The 26,057-nt window shown below is 38.1% G+C and overlaps 3 protein-coding genes across 3 annotated transcripts; all 3 read right to left on the bottom strand.

Moving 5' to 3' along the window:
• Positions 1–1,729: 1,729 nt before the first annotated feature.
• LOC145502075 (uncharacterized) lies at positions 1,730–12,194 on the bottom strand. Its single transcript, XM_081481364.1, has 7 exons — positions 12,110–12,194; positions 7,626–7,940; positions 7,332–7,508; positions 6,301–6,465; positions 5,204–5,374; positions 3,296–4,201; positions 1,730–2,313 (listed from the first exon to the last, which is right to left on the bottom strand). Exons 1-7 carry the CDS (start codon positions 12,192–12,194, stop codon positions 2,081–2,083), a joined length of 2,052 nt encoding a protein of 683 aa, XP_081337490.1. The 3' UTR covers positions 1,730–2,080.
• Positions 12,195–16,382: 4,188 nt separating this feature from the next.
• Positions 16,383–17,789, bottom strand: LOC145502492 (alpha-N-acetylgalactosamine-specific lectin-like). Its single transcript, XM_081481808.1, has 2 exons — positions 17,566–17,789; positions 16,383–16,888 (listed from the first exon to the last, which is right to left on the bottom strand). Exons 1-2 carry the CDS (start codon positions 17,615–17,617, stop codon positions 16,458–16,460), a joined length of 483 nt encoding a protein of 160 aa, XP_081337934.1. The 5' UTR covers positions 17,618–17,789; the 3' UTR covers positions 16,383–16,457.
• Positions 17,790–20,636: 2,847 nt separating this feature from the next.
• LOC145502448 (snaclec anticoagulant protein subunit A-like) lies at positions 20,637–24,002 on the bottom strand. The gene is made up of 2 exons (XM_081481775.1): positions 23,947–24,002; positions 20,637–21,157 (listed from the first exon to the last, which is right to left on the bottom strand). The coding sequence occupies exons 1-2, from the start codon at positions 23,996–23,998 to the stop codon at positions 20,730–20,732; spliced, it is 480 nt and encodes a 159-aa protein (XP_081337901.1). The 5' UTR covers positions 23,999–24,002; the 3' UTR covers positions 20,637–20,729.
• Between the last annotated feature and the right edge of the window lie 2,055 nt (positions 24,003–26,057).

The raw sequence follows: 26,057 nt of genomic DNA, 5'->3' as shown, positions 1-26,057 counted from the left end.
TGCCGTTTATTATTGTTACCGCGATCATTCTTTTTGATACTAATGGACGATCCACTTCGCTCTTCATGGCTTGGGAATTCACAATAATTTTAATTTTCTTAAGTTCCTCTATAAACCCGTTTCTTTACTGCTTCAAGATCGGCGAAGTTAGAAGTGCAGTGAAATCTACAGTCAGGCAGATGTATTGTTTATCAAATTAACTTTTAATTTTTGTTCTTGGAGTACGTGTACATTAATTTCAATAAAGTAGCTTTGGTGTGGCATATGCCATGCGGCAATTTCTTTGCGTTGGAACCTCATCTAGACAAGAAACACTCACAAACTATATCTTTAAAATTTCGTTGTATTTTTTCAAAATACTAGACGGTGTAAATTTCTGTTCCGGATTGACTTGTATTTTAATTGTAAATACCATCCACTGGGATGTGAAATACTCTTAATCGATCTAGTCAGAGATTGTAACTGCTTGATCTGCATCTATCCTTGACCTGTGCGCTTATTGAAAATTTTCATATCGTAAATAAACCGCGGGACATTTTCCAACGGGGCTTACCATCTTAAGCTTTATTATTGCCTGCATTATCCATGTTAACTTTGTCAAATGAAAAACATTTCTTACATAAATACTCGTCTCGTATCCTCTTAAATATTTTTGTCGGCAGCAAAAAAGAACTCTTTAACCAGATCCAATGCAAATTTAACCGAGTCCCATGCTAATGCTAACTTCAGAAAACGCTTCCATCTCAAAGCAGGTGGCATTCATAGAAAAATTTCGCAATTTGAGGTTAAAACAATAAGCCTTCGACGATTTAATTCATATTCTATTATCAATGTAGCTTAATATCATGGTAAATGTAAACGCAAAAGTTAAATTTCGAAATTAAAAAGCATGCACCTGTCATAGACGATGATGAACATAACATAAATTTAGGCATGATTTCATTTAAAAAAATGATCACAGAAAGACTAGTATTACTCAAAAACATCCACAGTGATGTGTAGTTGTATCGCTATAGAGGGATTTCATACATTGTTTATACCATTAAAGGTTTTCGTCGCCATTATAACTAAGCTGTGTAACTAACTTATAACAGCACTATTTTTAACCTCAGCCATATTGGAAAGGGATTGGGTGCAAGGCACCTGGCCGATCATTCTACGTTCGATCGGCAAAGCTGTGCGGCACGTGCAACGGAGATTCGCACATCGTGGAAAGTTTTAGAAGTCGTTCAACGATCGAGGAGAAATTAGAAGTTGTGTACTCGACTAACTTCGTTTTTCATTCTAAACACCAACGATTGGAAAGCGAGATACACTTCAGTAATTGATGTAGTCATGAGGTCACTGCTGGATCCGCTTAGAGCCCTAACCTGTACGCTAATTGAACTTTTCCTATCGTAAATAAATCACGGGGCATTTTCGCATGGGGCTTACCATTTTTATTTAATTGCCTACATTATCCATGGTAGAGGATGAACAATTAACATTTTAAAAGGAAGTTAAATTGATTACTATTGTCGACGGAGAAAAGGAATCGTTAACCTAATCTCATGCGTATGCTAACTTTAGAAAACATTTCGATCTCAAAGCAGATGGTCTTTAAAAGAAAATTCCGCGCTTGGACCTTCAATAGGCTTTCGACGTTTCAAGCCATATTCTAATATCAATGTAGTTTAATATCATGATAAAAATTAACGAAAAGTCTAATTTTAAGATTGAATAACAGCTGCCATAGACAATGATGAGCATAAAACAAATTTAGGCATGGTTTCAGTTAGATAATAATAATTAAAATAAAAAAGGTCACAGATAATTTTACTCAAAAACCTCCGCAATGATGGGTAGTTGAATCGTTATAAAGGGATTTCATCCATTGTTCTACTATTAAAGGTTTTCGTCGATATTAGAACCAAGCTGTGTAACTACCTCATTATGAATATATATGTCAGTGTCAAATAGCAGACATCTTCTTAGCAGGGAAGAAATAAACATACACAGAAAGGCGAATGTTTACTTTGGCTGGCGCGAACAAAAGGAAAAATACTACTACTTCTAATAATAAAAATATAGCAGAAATGAGTTATTTTCCTCTCACAAAATTGGTCTTTTTAAGAGAATCAACCCGAAATCCCAGTGAAGTTTCAACGGAGTTTGTGCTGCCAGGGAGTGTGCTAGACCTCGGTGAGAGCTTCAGGCCCATTCTTATGGCTTTTTCCACTTCGGCCTTGGATACATTAAACAGTTTTATGGCTTCTTTACTCAGCACGTGAAAATGTCTTCGAGGAATTTGACTCAATGCACTCATGTTCATTTCTAGAGAAGAAAAAGTAGCATAACACCTTGTTAATCCCTTACAGACGCGCAAATGACTTCTCATAACAGTGGTTGGTTGAAATTGGCTGATTTATAAAGACAGTAGATACCTGCGCGGTGCTTATCCTTCGTAAGTACAAGGGGGGAAGGAGGTAAATACCACCCTCACCTCCATGGCAACCGCAAATTTCATATAGGTTTGGCCAAAAATTAACTTTTTGCCATAACTCTCTGTTTGTTTCCAGTTTTCTTCATCAAATTGCAGACATTCACGAATTTGTACTTTTCATAAGCATTCTGGCTTGACATGATGATAAATGCGAATGCGGTCGTAACACTACTACAAATTACTATGGAATTCTGGCTTGATTTTGCATTAATTTCCGTCATAACCAACAAAAATAGTATCATCTTGTAGAGCAAGCTTAGCGCTATCTAATCAAGGTAAATTTATTTCGCCATGCCTTAACAGAACGAACACCCAGGGGAAGGGGTTCCATCAACCCCCTTTTTACCACGTTGGAGGTTTGAGTTAGCTTGTACGTCCGAGGGTTAATAAGTGAGCAGAATACTAGGCTTTTAACATCGGCATCTGAATTTGTGTATGTTGCCTTTCAAAGCAGTTTCCTGTTTTACGTTTATACAGAAAAGTCAGTCAAAGTTATTGATGGCATGAGGAAAACAATGAAGCAATAAGTTTTCATTACTTTCCCATCATGAACTAGCTTGCAACTAAGGCTAATGTAGGGGATCTTTTCAAATGCAAATGACATTAATCTCTTTTTAATGATATTTCCCCGGATAAGCCTCCATTACAAGATAGTTCCAGTTCAATTCCTAGAGTACGGCGCAAAAAAGGCTTATTACTTGATAATGGACTGAGATAGTATTTAACTATCTTCTCTTTCCCCACCCCCGATGAGTTAGCGATGTTTTACGACTAGAAATAGTATCGTAAATTTTGAATTAAATGGTTGGTTACCTCCTAAACGCCTGAGCACACTTCGTAATTGTGGAATTGTTGTAGCCTGGTACCGTACTCGCACCCCTCCTGGTAATCTGAAATTGTCTAAGACTGCTCTAGCGTGGAGTTGTCTTGTTCCGGGCATGTTGTCAGCAACTCTAGGGAAGTGCGCGTTTCTATGTGCGTTGCTTTGCCTTTGCCAATCCATCCAGATCTTATCAATAAAGCCATGGTGGAGCATAAACTCCGGAGAAGTAGCTGAGTCAAATGAGCACATGTGACCCCCGATCAGGCAGTGGACAGTGTCATGGAGGTTAATTCGGAGAGAAATTTCAAACGAATCAAAGTCAACGGCACGTGTCCTTAAGACCTCTGCGACGGCTACTGAATCAGGGGGATTGCCCGTTAAGTTCAATTGCCGACGTAGACATCCACCGCCGGCTGACGGTACAACGTTCCAGGTTCCTCGCCTGAAAGGACCACTTGTCACGCACTGTTCGGGCGTTTGCTGTCCATTCCCGCCAAAACCGCTGTTTCCAATATACCAAAGATCAGACTCACGTCCACGCCACGGAGTATGGGATATCACGCTCCAATCCCAGTAAGAGACGGTAATTGTGCAGTCGATGCGCCGCAGAAGATTTTCGTACTGAAGAACATACCAGCGATGCCATGGTAAGAAATGATCTCGCCCGTGAATACCTGATCTAAATATCGTCTTATGCAAGGTGATGAGTCGGTCGTAATCTGGCTTATATCTAGCATCTGTTGATGCGGTGATGACTGTTCTTATGTACCTCTCTCGATCAGCTCTTGACATGGATGTGAATTCTCGTCTGACACGTGTGCAGCCAACTGGGTGACCACCAGAGCATCTACACCGCTGACCGCACCGGTCAGTGACGATGGTTCCTTCAACACAGACTGCGGAGAAATCATCATAAATTGAAATCAGAATATAGTGTACATGTAAATAATATTTCTGTCAATTCCACTTCAAGTGGATTTCCACTTCTAGGTGTGTTAACCCTTTTCAGATCAACGGTGGCTTGGGGGAGGGTGGGAGGTTTCCAAGGACCTCAACAGTAAAAAAGTAGTTTTGATATCTCATATAAACACAAAAACCTAAAGGGGGTTCCAACTGTTACGGCACGATTTGACTTCAATTCATCGTATATATGTGTTTCCGTATTGAACAGCCAAAAATTGCATTCATTGCTACCTCACTAGTTCCTAAGGAACTTGAAATTCCCTTTATATTGTGAATAGTTTTCCAAGTAAACACGTCGTTCTAATCGCCACCAGCGCATGGCTGAACGAGAATTAGCATAACCCAATGCTAGAGTAGCGCCAGGGCTCTAACGCCCGAAACCTCATAAACTTCACAAACTCACCTCGTCGATTAATTTACCTTATTTATTCCCTTTTTATTTTAGTCATGCATTTTATACATGAGCCTCTGGCTCGGATACTGAGGGCAACCTCAATTTCACGCAATGACTTTAATAAACTGATTAAATGATTGACTGATTGATTGCCTTCAGTTTGACACATAGTTAAATAGAACACTTGCATTCCCGCCGACGCAGAGCAACTAAGACTTTTGACGACTGTTAATAAACTTGAAATCTGTAACTACTGTCTATCAATGAAGAATTCATTGGAGGACACCATTTTCAGTCTTATTCATTTGGGATCAAAACAACCATGAATTGATCTGCTTTGTCGACATTCTACGTGGGTTAATCGAACGGCCACTGGATCACGCTTATATACATACAATAAGACATGTGCCTAAAGATATTTCTGTCGCCTCAATGACCACTGATTCAATACTTCGTCTTTCGCCAACTACAGCCGAAATATTGTAGAGGTCGTGCTTATAGTCTATTTGAATCATTTGAACGGTTGCTTTTATCAACAAACCTGGACAATTGGTAGAGCTACATCTGCGATTTTGAGAACTTGGACCCGGGCAGCTAGCTCCGCCGTTCCTAGGAAAAGGGTTGCTGCATGTCCTTGAACGTGCCTGTGTTCCCATGCCACAAGATCTTGAACACAAGTTCCATGATCCCCAGGCCGACCAGGCACCGTTAACTAAGGAAATAACAAAGCTCGTTTACTATGCGCGTAGCTTTGTTTTAAAATGTTATTGTTCATATTAATAGCTTTCGTTATTATTTTGTATGATTTCAAGATATAGTTGTACGTGTAGCTGTGGAAGGTGACTGTTCGAACACAGCAACCCGGGGAGAATTTATCGTTCGAAAAAAAACCGTGACATTACTCAAGATTGAAAAAATACGCTCAGGTTTATGTTGACACAGCTCGGTCTGTGTTTCTGTAGAGGGTTAGAGTTGTTTCTGAAGCTTAATTCCTAGCTGCGTATGTAACATTCAGGAATCTTGTTAGTAATATAATGATTACGTCCAATGAAATGTTCAATAGGGCAAGCAGCTAGCTGTAAATAACATACCATTCAACAAGCCAGGACAATCATTAGGACAACATTTTCGGGTCTAAGAATTTGGACCAGGGAAGTTGGCTCCACTGTTTCTAGGAAAAGGATTGCTGCATGTTCCGGTTCGTGTCTGTGATCCTATACCACAACATCACCTGACAGACTAATCGCCATTGCGAGTGTGGAAATAACATGATCTGTGTACTGTGTATGCAGTTTTCCTCTAAAATGGTATGGCTATCGTTTCTTGTACTAGTGCCTACTTAGCTCATAGATGACGAATGTTAACTTGACCAATGCAAATCTTAATAAGTCATTCATAGACATAGAAAACTGTCTTATTTCTTGTACTAAAAACTTTTTCAAAGCGATAAAGTTCTTCATAGAAGATGAAAACAAAAACAAACAAACAAACAAACAAACAAAACAAAACAAAACTCAAATTAACGAAACAAAGTTAATGGATTATCATTAATAAAACTACTTCCTTATTCTTGAACAAGTGTTAAAACATTTCATAACGGAACATAAAGGCATTTTCATTATATTCTATCATCCTTACTTGGACAAGTATTGGTATTACATCTCTGGGTTCGAGACCGTGGACCCTGGCAAGCGGCACTGGCGCTGAATTGTAAATGATTGGTGCAACTACGCACGCGCGATCGTGTCCCTCCATCACATGACCTGCTACAAGATCCCCATGGAGACCAAGATGACCAGACTCCTGCCACCGATAACAAACAAAATTAAATATACAGATAAAAATGGGAAAACCAAAACAGCACAGCACTACTCCAGGGGCGGGTTAGTGTTAACCCAGGATCAAAAGTCAACCGAAGTATTACTTTTTATTTTACATTATGTCCTTCCCTGCTTTTGCTTTATATACTTTGAGATTATTCAAACTCGAAACTAAAGGAAAAACAATATAAACAGAAAACCTCACCGAAAAGTTCCAAAACTGAAATCTGAATTCTCACCTATCCTAAGTTAGCTTAATCGGGCTTTGATCATGAACAACTCCACCCGGGATACTAAAGTCCGTTTCCGTGCATGTGTTGAATCCTAGGTATGACATTTATCGCACTGCCATACTTCAAATAATTATTCAAACAGGCACTTCAAACCGTGGGGAACAAACCGTGATGGAATACTAGAGAGATCGAAAGTCATACATCGATATGGATGATTGACGCTTTCTTAGCAGACGTTATGATGTGACTGCGAAAATTACTTCATTGTGACTTGCTGAGAGCAGGCCTGTTTATCGTGTTTCTTAATTTGCACTGCAGTCCAAATTAACGCGCGCGCTTTCCCAATTTTCTCAGTCATGTAATAAAAGAACAATCTTATGAAAGCCCGAGCAATAAGGATTACCACGACTCGTGATATTTGAAAATTCTTCAAGTTGCTCTGGCCTGAAGGCTCGTACAATTTTCAGAGAATTTTCAAATACCACTCGTAGTGCAAATCCCTAATTGCAACCGCATTCATATGATTACCTATACTTATCTCTACCGCGCGACCGTCGACTAAAATTATGGTATATTTTGTTTCCATTTAAAAACCCGTAACCACGTCAACCCATACCTGCTATTTGGCAGCGATTTCTGTTACAAAGCTGTGTTTCCGAGCTTATTCCGCGACAATATGTACCACCATTGGATGGAGGAGGATTGGCACAGCTGCGCCTGCGTGATCGAGTTCCACCATTGCAAGTTGCACTACATGAACTCCACCGAGACCAATTTGTCCACTGTCCGTTAACTAAACATGAACAAGATTTTAGCCAAAAAAAAAAAAAAAACTCAGGAAAACTACGATAATGACCCAATGTTATTACAAAGCATGGATAGCAGCAGATGTTATAACACAACCACTAACCTGGAGCTAAATTTTGAACTCTGTAGACGCTACCAGAACCGATCCACCCAAGTCCTTGATAACAATAGTAACCGTGACCATATTTGGCATAGTCTTGTTCAGCGTTCGGACCCCAGCGACAGTCCCCGAAGTCCTGGATTGAGAAGATTCGGTATCCCCTAGCAACAGCTGCCGCAGCACACGCGTGTATAATATGGTTACTGTTTGGCCACCATCTCACGATATTGACTTGGTAAAACACGGTGGAAAATATGCTTTGACTTGGTTTCGTGACTCTGTCTTTGTAGCAACCAAGGGAGGTTACAGAAACGGAACCTTGTTAATAAATATAACAGATTGAAAAATTAAGAAACGCGATTGTACTACAAGTTACACCCTTAAAACATCCCTGCTTTGTCAAACTCTTGGATACAAATTTTTTTTCTTGGAATCTCATGGTCATTGAATTGTTTTGTGAATGATGTTTCGCGAATTTTATTTATTTCCCAATCTCCTGCAACTTGTAAGGTAAGGTAAATTCTGCATGCGAGACAAGTGGCTCATTAGGCCGAAGCTTATCCAGGTTTCTATAGAAAAAAGAAAGAAGCGAGTAGGGCTATTTCTACTTCCCCTGGATGGGATACTAGTCCAACGCTAGTAAATACTATTAACTGCAATAAAGCTACGTTTGATGAATTGATGCCTTAAAAGTTAACATCACAGTCCTTAATTTATTATCCTTGGGTGACCCTTTTGCGGTTTTCGTTACATGCGGAAATTATTACACTTGGTTTCATGCGTGAAGGCGAATAATATCGAGGTTGAAGGCTAATACACATCACGCATTAAGGTCACAATAATTAAAGAGACGATCAGAAATAGGAATTCGCCTTCATATTGAAAAACAAAAACTGTTAAAAATTAATTCATGATACATGTCTAGGAAATCTAAAGGGACACGTCAGGAAAAATGATGTCTATGAAAACGAGGCTTTATCTCTATTGTTAGTCCTACCGTCCACACTAATCCGTCACGAAAACAGAGCTTTTCGAAAACGCTCTTCAAATCGGAGGAATCTGAAATCGCTGGCTTTTCGTTTTCGTGTGGACGGAAAAATATTTTCACTTGAAAACGGAGCTTTTTCGAAAATGATGGCGTCAAGATAATCATGTGATTTCCCTGATCGAGTTTTACACAAACACAAATCCAAAATGACTGGTGATCGATTGTTGCGTGTTTAAATTCCTTCGACGTAATGTGGATGCAGAACTTTTAAATTGATTCCTTAAAAGTTGAACAATATTATTTTCTTTAATTTACCCTCGTTGGGTAACCCTTTCGCGGTTTTCGTTACACGATGAAATTAATCAATTTACTTCTTGCGTGACCGCAAATAATATCGAGCTAGGCTGAAGGCTAACATACATCAACCATCACGGTCACAATAATTAACGAGATAAACAGCAACAGAAACTCGCCTTCATATTGAGAAACTATGAAAAATTAGTGTATGACACATTTATAAGAAATCTACAGGGACACGTCAGGAAAATATACATGCTGATTTTGCACTCAAAATACACTTTTTTCATATAACGATATTGTTTTTCCGGCCGAGGCTGAATATTCTTATTTTTCTGCTCATTTTAGGCTGAAAATATTCTTGGGAATATTTTTAGATCATAGCGTATGACATTTCTGTTTTCGAATGCCGAGTTTAGTGTCTTATGGTGTTTTAAAAAGTAATTTTGGAGCCAGACTGCAGACAATAAAGCTTATAATATGACGCACATAACCTCTTGCAGAAAATTAATTTTATTAGCCTCGAACATACGGCTAGTGTTGCTTTTGTTGCTTTTTGGCAAGTTTCGCCGTTTACAGAAAGGAAGAACTTTGTATGGTTTAGTTAAAAACATGTCGTTGTATTGTATTTACAAATTTTCAACACGAAATTATATCCTTTTCAAAATTTCAGCCTCGCGGTTTATTCCTGAAACATTCATAAAATTTTGTAAATCTAAGCGTCTATATTCTTATAAAATATCTTCTTAGGAAAAAAAGAGTGTACTGGAAGCAATATTGCGTTATTAATAATATTGGTAGATAGCGGATGTCACCGGCTTATTTTGAAATCATTGCTGTTTTTTTTTTTTTTTTTTTTTTTTTCTTTTTTGGCAATGACTCAAGGCTAAATATGCCAGCTTCCCAAGAAAGTGATTCCGAAATGTTCTATCATTTCAAGTCGTCGTCATCTTATTTCAAGCTTCCAGTCCGACTATGCATGTACGTAGCTATATAATGTTCGAGTAATATGATGTTTACACTTCTAAAAGGCAAATATAATGCGCACTTGGAAACTACTAACGTCAAATGTGCTTATATAGACCGTTTTGCTGTGACCTTCCAAGAAGTTTACTCCAATGTGCTTTTTCGGTTACAATCGCGGAAGTTTTGACTGTACTCCTAAAATGCCCTTATCCCTAGAGCATGACGCCATGGCAACCATATTGAATCAGGGACACCAGGGCAATACAGGTCTTTTTTTCTTCTTCATTGGAAATCATCTCTAATTCAGTCCTATACTGTTTGAGAATAAATCAAAGGCTCCTCCTAGCCAGCACATGGATAATGGGAATGGTGTAGAAAAAAGTAGGCGAGTAAACAAGAGGAATTGGTGGATTTGGATAAATGAAAGATTTTTGAAGAACGTTGAAGAATTCCATAAATCAGGAAAATATAGGTCCGCAGAGCATACAAGAGCCTGCTTAGATTTATTTGATAAAATTAGGTTGGAGTTGATAATTCTAGAAATGACATAATGATTTTTTTTTTGAAAGCTCAAGTAGTACACGTAAGCTGAATACATAAATTAATAACAGCTCTTTTAAACACACTCTTTACAAATTTTAAGCCTAAAGTATAATTATAGTTATTTGTGATTGGCACTTTAACAGCGTTATTATATAAAAGAATAGTAAAAAAAAAAAAAAAAAATAGTCAAGAATTAACACAGTCTGCTGTACAATGAAGTGACTAAATACGAGTTCACAATATTCGCCAGTCCCAAATTGACTCCTAGTCAGTGGAGTCCTTTGTAATATGTATAATGTTAGTGGTTCAGTAGTGTATTTTGGATCAAGGTAGTTTGGCGCATGTCAGCTACACCTAAGCTGTGTTTATTCAGAAGAGAAAAAATCTTAAATTCAAACCGAGCCCTTGACTTACAACTATGCCAGTGAAAATGCTGAAGGGTCAAATTAAATTGAAAGCCTTTGGCAACTGTTCCTTGACTAAAACTAGACTTGCTGCCGCTAGCAGAGCCGAGGACGATGTTTACACGTTTTGAATCAGGGAGAATTGGCCGTTTGACCGTGTCCGTTGCACTTTTTTTGGTTTGCAAGGAAATCGGCAGAGAATTTCAGGGAATTGTTAGCCATGCGTTTTCATAGCGGCGTTCTAAAATGGCCAAGAAAGGTCTCCGTGTTCGCAGCGCTGGACCAAAGCAATATCGCAGAGGTCCTTACTGTGGGTTCTGGTTCTATTTTTACGATAAAATATGTATGTCATGAGTTAAAAACACTTTTGTCGATATTCTTATTTACCTAGAAACGGTTGCCACAAGCCTTTTTCTCCAAGGTTTTACAATGAGCTGTCACAGGATCACCAACTTTGTTTGTTATAATTTTTTAGCAAGTTTTTTGTTCGTTCTTTGAGAAAACACGACAAAACATGACATTTCTATTTCCTCTTTTCTTCAAATAGGAGCAGCGTCCCTTTTTATGGGTCTAATCAATTTAGTTTTGATTTGTGAATTTGAATTCATAATCACTTGGCTGGAGGCGATACTCAGCAGCAAATATTTAATGCTTTATTAACCAATAAAAATCTTCTTATCCCCCTCAATTCTCTCCACACTGCTCCTCCTCCGACGGTTTCTAAAAGGCTAACTCAGCAGGAGTTCGCTTTTACGAGGGTCAGCCAATAAGGAGTGCGTACTTGTCGTGTTTTTCTGCAGTTATATTTGGATTGGTCATTATAACCACTCTATCACGTGATGCTACAATCATGGTATCAAAAAAAACTGCCCAATCATTGATGAACACGTTGTTACCATTTTTGTGACACCATTTTTTGAAAATTTAAGGTGGCTCTGAGCCCTATGTACAAATATTTTTGAAACTTTGTTAAAAGTTGCGTCTTATCATACTTATTAATATTTGATATTAAAAAAAAAATTCATCGTGCCGATTTCGAATTATAAGCAACTAAAGCTGAAATTAAGGGTTTTTTAAGCAGGTCATACTGTTGCTATGGTAATCTATTGTGTCACGAAAATAATAACAACGTGTTCACCAATGATTGGGCAGTTTTTTTAAAAACCATGATTGTAGCATCGAGTGATAAAGAGTAGTTATAAACGACCCATCACAATCTAAGCGCTAGAAACTGTTTTGAGCCACCTTAAATCACAACAGTGCTATGATTATGATATTGAATAAATTACCTTGTCCCTGCGAAGTAACTTCAAGCCAAGACATGTAGAAAATAGCTATCATATACCAAACCTTTCGGATTGTGTTCCATTCCATTTTGCAGGCAATCTAGAACTGTTTCATTTTCGTGATAGACATATGAGTTAGCGTCAGTCTTAAGAAAAAACCGTAAGATATTAATAATGGACAATTGTTACTAAGCACAGTCAGGCTAGATTTTTCTTTCAAAAACTTTAGAAGATTCTTTTACATACATTTTTTTCTATAATTATGACTTAATTATCGTGATTATTTGAACATCCTGTTCTGTATGACAGTTGTTGATTTTAGTGGAAAATATTATATATATATCGTCAATCCTTCAGTACCGAAAGTTTCCTATAAAAGGTTTTTCTGAAAGAGACCCTAACTCTAATTTCGATCCATCATATAATCTCCTATATAATGATGACTTCTTTTAGATAAGGTTTAAGTATCTGATAAATAATAATGAGAAAGATGGTGTAAGATATTATAGACTTCTCTCGTGAAAAGTGGATCAACGATACCACTTTTAGCGGAAAAGATCTGATTCAATAATAATTAAAAGCTTACCTTCGGCAGTTCTAGCTTGGAAGGTCTTGAAGAGACTGAGATATCGTAGTTGCAGTTGACTATATGTGTATATCAATATAATTCAGTTTTCGCAGTTATCCAACTGAACCAGATCATTCCTGGGAGCTACTAACAAGTCTTAAAACAGATGACATGTATATATCACATTCTTCAAGAACGGCTCATCTTCCTACCCAGTGTTGTGAAAACCTATAAGGACATGTACTTCATAATTGACGCAACAAATTAAGTAGCTTGACAATAGTGGGAATTTCGCGAATAGAGCTGTATTGTGCAACAAGTATTTTAAACCACATTCATTAAAGGCTCGATATTGGATACAAGTTCACTTATATAAACAATGGAAGCATATTCTTAACAGATTAACGATATTTATTTTACTTTATCCAAAGATTTGCTGCTTGATGCGACAGGTCAACTGACAGGTTCTCGTTTCTTCGAAGCGAAAGAAATAAACAGCTCTATCGGCCAAAAAACAGGCTTTGTGGTTACTTTGTGGTTGAGGTGGCGAATTTAACTCTATTTTACTTGCGATTCATTACAGATTGACCAGAGGACATCTAAAGAGTGCTTAAGAGACATCCTTAAAGGTAGACAATACACACTACTCCTTTTAGCGGTCGTATTACAAGGTAATTACGTACAAATCTATATTTTGTTGCGCACCATGTGAACGGTTTAGTTTTTTAAAAAAAGAGATTGACGTAAATTGCGCAATGACCTTGGTGATATGAATACGGAAACGCTCCCGTATTGGGCGCTCGGCAACACGTTGCGAGAGGTTTCAGGAATCTAATATTTATTGGCTGATTCCCACTTGTGACTTGCACTTGACACAACGAGATGAACACTCGCACTTTTGAAAACTTTCGCAAAAACAGGAACTGCAGTGGAAGGCCTTAACAAGGTCAGTACTGACGAACCCCCATGCAAACATGACCACCTTGCAGCTACTGTAACAAACTTAAACTCCTGGACAAAATGGGTGAGGAAACAAAAAACCATGACAAGATACATATGGGCTAACCTAAAACTGCAAATGATCTCAATTTGGACACTGAAATCTTTTAACTCAGATTAAAATTTGGTAACATAAATTCAGTAACTCAGCAAGCACCATGTCTTGTTAAATTGTTAAATCGTTTCCCATGGAACGAAACGGATTTCATGAAGGTAATCTATTACATCACTAATTAACAAAATACTCAAAATCTTACTAGTACGGCTACTAACTAAATCACTATAATCAAACATATTATTAGAAACGAGTGACGCATGCTGGACGAGGTTGCGTGCTTCGGTATCTATAACCAGTAGATAACTACGTGTACATAAACAGACTCTGACCCAAGAACATCATCAGTCACAAAAGATACATGCGCGAAAATTAAATTCTAATATATCTATAAATAAACTAACCGTGTATCACAAAAAAAAAAAAGTTCTGTCAATAGAAAAAAAGCCTCGTTCCAGGGACAAATCATGCAGTAATGTAAAAGTAGCGAACACGCCGCTTATTTGAATACCCTACACGACCCTCGTTACTTTCGGAATTACAGTAGCAGCCTTTAGGGCTGACTACTTTCTTTTTTGGGGGGGAGAGGGGGGGGGGGGAGTAGTTGTTACTTTAAAAATGCTAAAAAAAAACCCCGCCATATGAAGTCGATACGACTGCGCCCATTTTACGAAATAACAGACGAAAATTCGTAAAAAAAAAAAAAAAAAGTTTTTAAAACATCGGGTACAATTCTTCGTTCCGGTCTAAATCTATGTTGTTGTCTATTTCTTTAGTTTTCCATTTGTTAACTTCTGCTTGACTTATCAAGTCAGCTGTATTAGTTTAGGATTTACATCAGAGTACTTTGTTTTGTTCCTGGGTTACCCTTGGCTTGAATACCGGGGGTTGCAAGAGCATAAAAGTCGGTTTATTGTAAAGTTGCATTTGGAAGATGTAGAAGAAGAAGAAGGACAAGAAGGACTAGTAGTGGATTACTCTGAAAAACTCAGTTCAAGTCTCAGGAGTCCCGATATCTCTGTTGCCGTCAAGCGAGACTGAATCGCTTAGTCCCCTACAATGTCTTGCATAGATAATTGACTAAGTGTTTGAAGCGAAGGACATTTAACTCATTGACTCCTGTGCCTGCCGAAACCGGCCGTGACGAGCCTTGGCCTTTCTTTCACTTCTGACGTCATCACCCTTGACCAAAATTGGTATCATCTGAGCTCAACTTCTACAGGAGCAAAATATCTTTCCAATGATACCCAGATTAGAGTGATCGACTCAATAGACCCTGAAATATGCATGAAAATGCTCAAAAAGTTGACTGAAAAACTCGGAGCAAAATTTCCTGCCACTACACGTGGCTACTCCACGGTAAAAATTACCCGTCTCGATGATGCTTTCTCAGAATTTTTTGAACTGGAAGCAAGCCCAGCAGAAGGTCAATCACTGCAGCAAAATGAAAAGAAAAGGAGAAAAAGAAAAAACGAAAAAAAAAAAAATCGAAAAGCCTAGAGACGTAGCTCACTTTCTCCTCCAACTGACTCGCATGCCCGAGCAAAAATGTGGTGAAACGTGATGTTAGTGGAAAGAAAGGCATGCTGTCATCTTGTAAATGCCGGGGTTAATTTGGCCCATATACAACCTGAAAATCTCCGAAAGGTCCAAAAAATGCGGTTTTGGAAAAACGCTCCAGGAGTCAATTGGGTTAATAAGTATGAAGCTTCGTAGGCTCTAAACCCACGAACTGCAACACCACGAATGTGCGAAGGTCATAATCCTATAAGTAAGGATACAAGTGTATTTGGCATCAAGCGCATTATTGTCATTATGTACAAGTCATTTTGATGTAAATAGGATATCTTGATTGATGACATTAAAATTGGGTATGATCTGTAGAATGCGTCTTGACTATATTGTTCATCTCCCTTGTTCTGTATGTTAAGTTGCTGAGCAGTTTATGTCAGCCACAAAATTTCTTGTGATAAATTATATAATTTAACGGTTTTCGAGAGTGATAGCGAGAATGTTTATTTAAACGAAGAAAGGCTTATATAAAACACAATCCACAATATGCATTTTGTTTTCAACTGTATGTATATGAGGAGAAAGCCTGGTTTTGTATGTTCACTGTTAATTACGTACTGAAATACAATGATAGAATTAACTCATCGTAGGAAAAATATGTTTTGTTTTTTTTTTTTTTTTAATAACACAATTCAATTTCAAATCGTACCGCCAACAATTTCACTTGATATCAGCTAATGAAAAAGAGTTGGGGACAAAAGAAGCAGATGCATCATATTCCTTTTCCTCGTGTACTGCAACATGCAACATTTTTTCTGATTTCAGCAGAGGCTCGACTTGTTTTCTTCCTGAGAAAAACCTTTCTTTATTGTCTTTGCTACACTGAAACCTCGATTTAAGGAGCCTCCATGTAACGAAGTCCTCGGTATAACGAACGATACTGCTCTCCCCAGTAATAGTAAATTATACGGAAAAGAATCACTACAATAACAAACTTCGTTATAGCAAACATATTTTGCCAGTCCATTGGCCCTTCGCTATATCGAGATTCCACTCTACGTACAACAAGTAAAAAAAAAGTATATGTTTCCTAGCTATATTATTATTTCTTTTTCGGATTTGTTTGTAGATTGAAGGGAGAAAATGTACACAGAAAAATAAGTCTTTTCCTTAGGATTTTAAATCTTTATTCTTTTCAAATGCCCTTATAGCGCGTATTAACTCAAAGCATTCTTTTTGCAAATATACATTAATTCGTTGCCACATTGGAAATCATTCCAAACTCCTATTTGTGGTGGACCGCCAGGCCAAAACACTCCATTCGCAATTTCTCCACAGTCCTGCTCTTCATCCTCATCATTAGGTTGTTTATCCGCCCAGTTCGTGTACTCTGCATCTGTACCATCTGTCCAGACAAATGTTCCTTCCTTTTCCTTATCCGTAAGTCCAATCCACGCTTCTCTCATTACCTCACCGGGCGGAATTTGCAAGAATGTTTTTAGTAGGAAGGCGTTTTCCTCTTTTGATTCAATCTTAGTCAGATGAGCCGAGTTTTCTTTGCACGCCGCCACTGCATCCTCCCATGATTTCTTTTCGTCGAACCTTTTAAAACATTTGTCCCCATAAGCTTCCCAACCTTCTTCGCATTCTACAATAACAAAATAAACCGAGTTATAAAGCATCCTAGCAGAATTGGAGGGAAAAAAGGGAAACTTACATTTTAATAGTTACAATTGGTTTGGATCTTTGAAGTAGACCAATCAATCAAGACAAAGGCTTTCATGTCATTTTTTTTTTAAGTTTTGTTTTGTTTTGTTTTGTTTTTTGTTCTTTTTTTTTGTTTTGTATCTAAATCGAGTTGTACTTTGGATATAATTGAATGAAAGTTTGAATTGATCCAAAAGAAACACGAAGAAGCCAACGCTTACAGTGTTTATAGCTCTCCCAAACGTCCGTTGTGTTGTAGAAACACAAGTGAAAGCCTGGCTTTTTGGTTTAATTAGGTTTAGTCTGCCTACGAGCCAAGTGGCCCATCAGGCCGGAGGTTATCCCCGTTTCTGTAACATGAAGCGAGCAGGTATTTTTTCTACTACCACTGGATCCATTGGATGGGATAATAGTCAATCTCAGGGCTGCCCCAAGCATTAAATTCGCCGGCACCCATTTGCACACCTGGGTTGACAGAGGCCCCGTGAGAGAAAAATGCCTTACCCAAGAACACGACACAAAGTCCCCGGCTGGGCTCGAACCCGGACCGCTCGTTGCGGAGTCAAGCGCTCTAACCATAAGGCCATCGCTATTTTTAAATCGCTGTTGCGTGATTACCTGCTGCACAGTTGACCACAAGTACTGCCAATATCATTCCAAGAAACTTCATTCTTGCGCCAACCTGTGAGAGAGAAGCTGCGGCTAAAACTTGTTCAAGCAACCTTTGAAGTTGATAGTATTGCACACAAGTTATGAAAGTTGGTTAGTGAAAAACCAAAGCAAAAACCAAAAAAAAAAAAAATGTGGTAATGGAAAAGAACTCAAAATGACAGAGACATGAAAGAAGGTAGTAATTCTGTAATGACGCTTAAAATGGCTGAATATAATATCAAGAATTGATCAGATTTGGCATAGCTAAGAGTCAATTATGGTTCTAATCTTCACCAACCTGGAGGGGGACTTTTCAAAAGCGTCAGGAAACCATTAAAAATGACACAAAACCAATCGATAAAATTGCATTAAAGTCAATTACTGTACATAACAAGAAGGAAATTCAAAAATTGGAAAAACACATTATTTTATACAGTTGTTACGAAAACATCAACCGGTTCGTGTACAATGGCAGGTCATAACAAATTGTTTCCAGATAGATTTAAGATAAATTTTGCTAGCCGGTCTAAATAGGAGTAATGTAATATTAGTCAAAGAAGGGTTTCTTTTCACCGTTTCCAGTATAACAATAGTAACTTCAGGTAGGTGAATAGTACTTTATCTTAAAGCCATTTTTCCTCAACTCTAGCTTGCGAGGCTCTCGTGTGCTGCTGCACAAGCAAAGGCGAATCCGAAGAGGCTTGTCAGCAAGCAAATCACGGGCTCGCTTCGACCTAGCTTGCCGACTCGTCTCTAACACCTTTGCCTTTGCCTGCCATGAAGCGCATGTAAGCCGGCTTATTTCAAACGATTAATTATAATGCCGTCCATGAACGACGTATTTATGACAATATAAGTATGACTAGTAAATAAAATGAATTGTATGATCGTCTTGCGTAGAGATCTAATCGTTAGGAAGATGATGTACTTAAAAATAGCATTATAGAGTCAAACTAATAAGAAGTATACTCGTTGATTAACTGCCATATATAAACAGCGAATATAAACACTTCGATAAGTATTTCCTCTCCTCATACTGACCAAAAAAATATCAGTGCTATAAAAGCAAGCAAATCTGAGACCGTGTTTTCACGATTAAATTCAGCTCTATATGTTGAGACTTTCCCAATAATAAACCTCATTGTATACTTTTAGCTTATTTCAGTATTTAACCTTGGGGTAAAGTCAGAAACATTTTACACTCGCTAGACGACATAGCAACCCGTTTTGCATCCCAATACCAATTGGATTAAGGCAATTTTGCTTTGTTTCGACTACTCTATTCATCATTCAAGTTTCTTCTTTCGTGACGAACATCGTGTCCACATATTGATCAACCCTTATCAAGCCAAAATGAAACTTAATTTTCTATATAAAAACCCGTCCCCCGCAAGAAAGCCCACAGAGGAAACATCAGACTTTATTAAGGGATATTTTATAATATCGTACCTCATAAAAGTTGTCTTCTTGATAGACGAATGTAATCTTTCTGTTTCAAGAGAAATACTGGATGGAAATCCACGCATAAAAATGAAGTTCTGGCTTACTTATTCTATCCGTTTGTCAATCTCTCCGGCACCGATGTGAATCAAGCCACCGAACAAACGAACAAAGAAAAATCATCATTTTCCTTCTTCACTGAAACAGATCAATAGCAATAAATAAAACCACCAGCCCGACAAGTACTTAAATTGTATTTTCCATTTTCCAGTTTCCGTCCGATCCTGCTCTAAATTTAGGCAAAGTGAAAAAGTCAAATGCTTTCTGAAGTCGAATTTATTATGATCAACTGGAGGGTGTGAAAAAGAAAGTATCATTGATCTAATTTTGTCATGTTTTGCGCCAAACTTTAATTAACCGTCCTTATTAGGGGTTGACACATTATGCCGGCATAATTTCGAGCATAATACTATATGTGGAGCATCGAGCATAATGCCGGCATAATAGTGCATTTTGCCGGCATAATAGTGCTCTTTTGGCGGCATAATAGTGCCATTTTGCAACATAACAGTTATTTCCTTTTTTAGAGCTACTATTGTCCATTTATTAAGTTAAAAGTACAAAATTTCAAGCTATTTTAATGTTCTACATGGTTTCCATTACTATTGAGCACTTTAGGCAAAATGGTTTCTATTATCGCACTTCACGGGGGTCCCGGAAAAAAATTTTACGGCACAATTATGACTCACCGGGGTCCGGGAAAAAAAATTTTACGGCATAATTATAACTCACCGGGGTCCGGGAAAAAAATTTTGCGGCATAATTACGATTACAATAGTTACAGTCGAGCATAATTTGGAGCATAATAGTCCGTTTTGGGGGCAGTGCCAAAAAGCATAATGCTCGATTTTAGGAGCATAATGTGTCAACCCCTAGTCCTTATTTGTCGTTCTATCTCTCCCTCCCTTTTTCTTCAGGTGGCTCGATAGGCTAAAGCATGACGATGTTCAGGAAAAAAAATCAATTTTTTTGAAAATATTAGATCTAAAACCCTTGAACACTGGTACAAAGCTTTTTGAAACGATTGCTGAATTTTGCTCTAGATGAGTGAGAATTCGAAATTCAGTGGTATAATTTTTTTTTACGTAGCAACAGCCATAGCGACGGCAGTTTACAGTTAGAAAATGACCACAAATGTAGATCAGTTTCAACAAATATGAACGATGATTTTAAGAAAAGCATAGTAAAGATAAGTATTAAAGACGTATCTCTCTTTAATACTTTTTCGCGTGGAGTTTTGTTCGAGAAAAGTTTCCGTTACATTCCTCTCAATGTCAAAAAAGTCGAGGAGAATCGATTGTTATACGTGCAAGGAAACTTTGGTTTTTCCAGAATAGTATCAATATGAATTTATCCGGCTTGCCAACACGATGTGATGTTTGCTCTCAAATGAAAGGTTTTGCACGAAGACTCATTTTGACATAGAGGAAAAATTTCCAATTGAATAAGTTATAACTTTGTAAAAGTTGTTCAATATGGGTGTGTAAACGGCATTCTAATCCATGCACATATAGCATCAAATTGCATTCGCTCAGTTATCCTGCAGTTTAATTCAGTTCATTTTCGTAGCTTTGTCTGTCTTTCTGTCTGTCTGTCTGTTCGTCTGTCTGTTTGTTTATGCGTTTATACATTTATTTATTGTTTTCTTGGCAGATATACATCAGTCTTATATGGCACTGGTAATCATTCCAAAGTCCAATTTGTGATAATCCTCCAGGCCAAAAGACTCCGTTTACAATCTCGCCACAGTCCTGTTCGTCATCCTCGTTATTGGGTTGATCCGCAGCCCAGTTGGAATACTTCGTGCTTGTACCATCTGTCCACATAAATTCGCCTTCCTTTTCTTTATCTGAAAGTCCAATCCATGCCTCTCGGTTCAATTTGCCAATTGGTATTTGCATGAATGTGTGCAGCAAGAAGTCGTTTTCCTTTTCCGATTCAACTTTTACCAAGTGAGCTCCAGCTCTTTCGCACGACTTCTCTGCTTCATGCCATGATTTACTCTCGTTAAACAGTTTGAGGCATTTGTTGTCAAACTTTCTCCATCCTTTTTCACATCCTGAAATGAGTAAACGAACGGGGAGTAGATAGTGCTATTTTTTTTTTTCCAAAACAGACGCAGTGCATCTACAAAAGCTACAAATGACTATTCTGGCCGTTACATAAACAATGGCCTCCATTTGGCGCGAGAATGTGCTCGGATATTTGTCCGCGGACATTATCTGTTCCGAGAAGCAAGCAGTTTTCCGAGAGCGTAGCTCGAGGAAAACTGTGAGTTTTAAAGGGCCCCAGTCAGCCACACCTTTGTTTTTGTATACATGTAAGAGTTTGGCAATGATACTTTTTTCTGAGCATGTCGAAACGAAGGAAATCTCTGTGAAACCACTTAAGATAATTAAACATACTTTCAGAAGCACAACTCACAGTAAGGCAATAAGATTTTACCTCACCATGCAATATCAATAAATTTGATGGCATCGAAAATAGCGGAGGCTGACTAGGGTCCTTTAATGAACAGATAATGTCCAAGGACAAATATCCAAGCATAATTTCGCGCTAAATGGAAGCTCTTATAAGATTGAATTTGGAAATACAGTTAACAATAAAGATTAGCGAAAAAACTGAGCAACGACGTTTCGGTGTCATCCTGGCACCATTTTCAAGTTAAAAAATATTTGTGCGAAAAGTAAACTAATTTATACCAATGGTAGAGGTGCGAAATTGAATAAATTAAGATTAAGATAGCTGTTCAATGTTCATGTTCATTTCAATGAGGTGTCAAACACTGGTAATGAGTTCAGTGTCTGTTCAAAGCCTAAACAAATACTTTTGCGCGAATGGAGTCTGACTGTGTGTTAAGGCTCGGTTTCTTCTTGCGAATCCACAACATTTCGTGGATCAAGCAATCGAACTTTCCCTGATCGCCCCTGATCGCCCCTGTCGATCAACAGCTACACAATATCTGACACATTTTCCTTCGCTGATGAGATTCGCAATCTGAGCCTCAACGAATCTGACATCCTAGTATCTTATGATGTCTCTTCGCTATTTACGAACGTCCCACTACAAGAAACCATCGAGATCCTTGCTGATAGAGCTTTTGTTGACAACTGGTTCAACAAAACACACCATCTAAACATCAGCAAAGCTGATCTAATTGAACTGTTGTCAGTAGCAACAAAGGACCAGCTATTTCAATTTAACGGTCAGCTCTACCAACAAATTGATGGAGTAGCGATGGGCTCTCCCTTGGGTCCCCTAATGGCCAATACTTTTCTTTGTTCTATCGAGGAAAAGCTACAAAACGAGAACAAGTTGCCAGACTTCTACAGACGCTACGTGGATGATACACTAGCCACAATGAAAGACATACCAACCGCAGAAGCCTTTCTGAAGACTTTGAACAACTGTCATCCATCCATATCCTTCACCATGGAGATGGCATCTAACGGTAAGCTACCATTTGTCGGCATTGAAATATGCAAGAAGGGCTGCAAGCTGGCAACAAGTGTTTACCGTAAACCTACAAACACTGGTCTCCTCTTACACCACCAAAGTCATGTCGACAACCGCTATAAAAGATCTTTAGTTAAAACCATGTTAAACCGTGCTTACCGCTTGTCCTCAACATGGGAACTATTCTCAACAGAATGCGAACGCCTTAAACTGATCTTTTCTAACTTCAAGTACTCAGATTCTCTTGTGAACTCCACCATCACCCGTTTCGTTAATTCAGTGATGTCACCAGACACAAGATCGACGCCTCCAACAGAGAATATCTACCGCATTGTCCTGCCTTTTAAAGACCAGAAATCAGCGGACATAGTAAAGAAACATCTCTCGGACTTGAGTAATAAACTTGATCACAAACTACAGCCGGTGTTCAGAAGCCGTAAAATTGGCGATGATCTCAAAGTACAAGAGCCAAAACCACCTTTGATCAATCAACAGTGCGTTGTTTATAACTATATATGTGATCTGTGTGATGCAGAATACGTCGGTTACACTACCCGTCATCTTTACAAGCGCATTGAGGAACACCGATTTACCGCCATCGGAAAACACCTTCAAAATGAACACCGAGTTGATACAGTTGGTGACCTGACTAACAACTTTAAGATCCTAAAGAAACGTCAGGGAAAGTTCGATTGCTTGATCCACGAAATGTTGTGGATTCGCAAGAAGAAACCGAGCCTTAACACACAGTCAGACTCCATTCGCGCAAAAGTATTTGTTTAGGCACAAATATGTTTCGCACAAATATTTTTTAACTTGAAAATGGTGCCAGGATGACACCGAAACGTCGTTGCTCAGTTTTTTCGCTAATCTTTATTGTTAAATGGAAGCTGTTGTGTTTATTATTCTTGAAATATTTTTCTCAACTACGCGTAGTTTTGAAAATTGGGGAATATCACTCGGATATTCCCCACTTTAAGCTGCGTCATATTCAGTCACGTGACGCGTTTAGACCAATCGCCAGCGAGCGAAAATATTTGAAGGATTATATCTTGAGATACTTTAATTTTCCTTTCAAATTCTTTAAGATCAAAACCTCATCTGAACATAAAAAACAACATTTCTTCCACTTTCAGGGAATTCTTCTATTTTATAATTTTTCATTTGGGGCACTCATCGAGAAAACATTCAGCAGGTTAGACTATTCAGCATGTTACTCCTCCTCCTCCTGTTGCTGTTGTTGTTGTTGTTGTTGTTGCTGTTGCTGGGTTGCTGTTTTGTTCGCATAGTGAAAGGGAATATAAGATTTTTAATTTCTCTGATGTTAACTTTCCCAAATAACATAGAGGCGTCTACAGATAGGTGCTGGATAGTTTTAACTAGCCATCTCACCTGCAGCCAAATTCACCAGAAGTACTGTTATAATAAATGCCAAGGTTACCATTCTTGCCGAAGATCTGCAAAAAGGTTCATATATGAAAGTTATTAATTAACCATATGTTTGATATTGACTTCAGCGGAGAAAGGATTTTAAATTGACTAAAGATTGAAGCGCAACCAGGACGAGACATAATTAAAATTAAGATAAAAACGTTCGCTGGCTAAAAAATTTGAAACTTGAAAAATTTGAAACTCGATCGTAAAAAAGAAGATATCAGGAATGTCAAAACATGTGCTAATGGATCGAACATTGCGAAACATGCGTGGTCATTCGACCGTCGCATAGATTTTGATAATTCTAGTGTCATTGACAAAGGCTCTTTTCGCATTAGAAAAACTTTGGAGGCTTGGCATACCTCTGCTACCAAGCAAGCTGACAATAATTCTAAGCCGATTCTAAACCAGTATACTATTCTTTTTAAACAATAGTCACCTACTTTACACATTTATACTTTGCTTTTGTTCTTCTTATTATTTTTATCTCGCCTTTTCTTGCATATATTTTATCAATTTGCGATCCATTTTTTATCCGTCGAAGGCTGTAGATTGACAGCCGAAAGCTCATGTTCTTTTTTGAAATTTTTTAGCCAGCGAACGTTTTTATCTTAATTTTAATTTTAAATTGGTAACGAAGTTACCCTTCGACTTTCCTGTAAGCTTAATCGTTTGTAAGGCTGTCTTAATTTAAAAGTAGATGCAGTCGATTTCCGCTCGAAGTGGAAACGGACAACAACGGTCGACTCACCCTTGTTTATCCTTATTATGTTTTACGGAAATTACGCATGCTCAGTAACACCACACAGCTGTGCTTGTCTAATTACCTAAGTCTCACACTTCCACACTTTTTCTGTTCCCCTAAAATGTGTAATGTAAACGATACCTTTCAATTTGGTTCATGGGCCACTTTTTGTTCAACCTGTAGCAAAACATTATCTTTGTAAAAGTCTATAAATTGGTGGGGTCTATGCCATTTTTTCAAGGAGGGACGGACCATCATATGATTGCGTGTAAATTATTTTCTGTAAAACCTGACGTTTATTTGTTTGTTTGTTTTTTTTGTTTTCTGCTAAATCTAAACATAATCATTTTATCATGTCATGCTGTGCAGATTAAATAAGAGCAATTATCATTACAGCTCAGTACCTTAAAAATGTTGCCCTCTTATCGCGAATACCAGGTAGTCTTACAAAGACAGGATTTCATGCCCAGTCAGCTTACTGTAGATCTATATCTAGTGTTTCTAGTTTTGTCATTTTTCAGTTTAGTCTGTACTGGTTAGTACACAAACCACCTGTAAAACACACAAAGCAAGAAACAAACCACCATTCTTTGTTTGAAACGTTTGATAACCTTTAATGTAGCCACCAGTCTTATGAATGATCTAATTGCATCTTGTTTTTCGCTTATCCACCGACCTTGTCGCCCTGAATTTTGAGTCATTTTTACATGCTGAGTCATAATTTGAATAAAAGTGCCGTTTGGTTTTGCACCACAACAATAAACTTTCTATAGCTAATAACATACCTGTTCTACGAATCTTCCGTCACTGTTCTGTCGCCGTCGAGGTCCGTTGTCCTGAAAGGAACTTACTTCGGAATAAAAGACAGGGAATCACCACTTAACAACTAAACTCCTACAGTCGAACTTCCGGTTGCGACCACCTCTAGTAAGCGACAACCTGTCCTCGGCAACCAGTTTTCAAAAATACCAAAAGTTACCCAGCCAAATAACTATATTTGGAACCTCTTGTAAGCGACCACCTCTCGTAAGCGACGGTGACTAAATTTTCTTGCGTTCTTAACCTGCTGTGAGCGACCAGTTGACAGACAATAGGGAGGAAATTGGATGATAGGGTGTTGCAACATTATCGTATTCCTGGGTTGTACTAGAGAAGGTAATCTCTCAATGGGAACAGGCGGATTTTTTTTGCTTGTAATTGACTTTTCACCTTAATAAAACAATGCATTGGCATTGTTGCATGGGGTCAGTCTTTGAAGCTACCCTATTCTAATCTGGCCAAATGTTGACCGAATATGGTCTAAACTCTCGTAAGCGACCACCTC

Source organism: Orbicella franksi, chromosome 11 (genome assembly GCF_964199315.1).
Source record: "Orbicella franksi chromosome 11, jaOrbFran1.1, whole genome shotgun sequence".
Lineage (NCBI taxonomy): Eukaryota > Metazoa > Cnidaria > Anthozoa > Scleractinia > Merulinidae > Orbicella > Orbicella franksi.
The sequence above is the reverse complement of the archived record's forward strand: the minus strand, read 5'-3'. Positions and strand labels throughout refer to the sequence as shown.

Bases quoted from the DNA above. Each gene is read 5' to 3' on its own strand.
- LOC145502075 (XM_081481364.1), bottom strand. From the start codon at position 12,194: ATGGAATGGAACACAATCCGAAAGGTTTGGTATATGATAGCTATTTTC. The intron at 7,509-7,625 runs GTTAGTGGTTGT...GTTCATGTTTAG, and splicing joins AGTTCAAAATTTAGCTCCAG to TTAACGGACAGTGGACAAAT. The intron at 2,314-3,295 runs GTAACCAACCAT...TTTCTTCTCTAG, and splicing joins TGTGCTCAGGCGTTTAGGAG to AAATGAACATGAGTGCATTG.
- LOC145502492 (XM_081481808.1), bottom strand. From the start codon at position 17,617: ATGAAGTTTCTTGGAATGATATTGGCAGTACTTGTGGTCAACTGTGCA. The intron at 16,889-17,565 runs GTAATCACGCAA...TTGTTATTGTAG, and splicing joins TGTGGTCAACTGTGCAGCAG to AATGCGAAGAAGGTTGGGAA.
- LOC145502448 (XM_081481775.1), bottom strand. From the start codon at position 23,998: ATGGTAACCTTGGCATTTATTATAACAGTACTTCTGGTGAATTTGGCT. The intron at 21,158-23,946 runs GTGAGATGGCTA...TACTCATTTCAG, and splicing joins TCTGGTGAATTTGGCTGCAG to GATGTGAAAAAGGATGGAGA.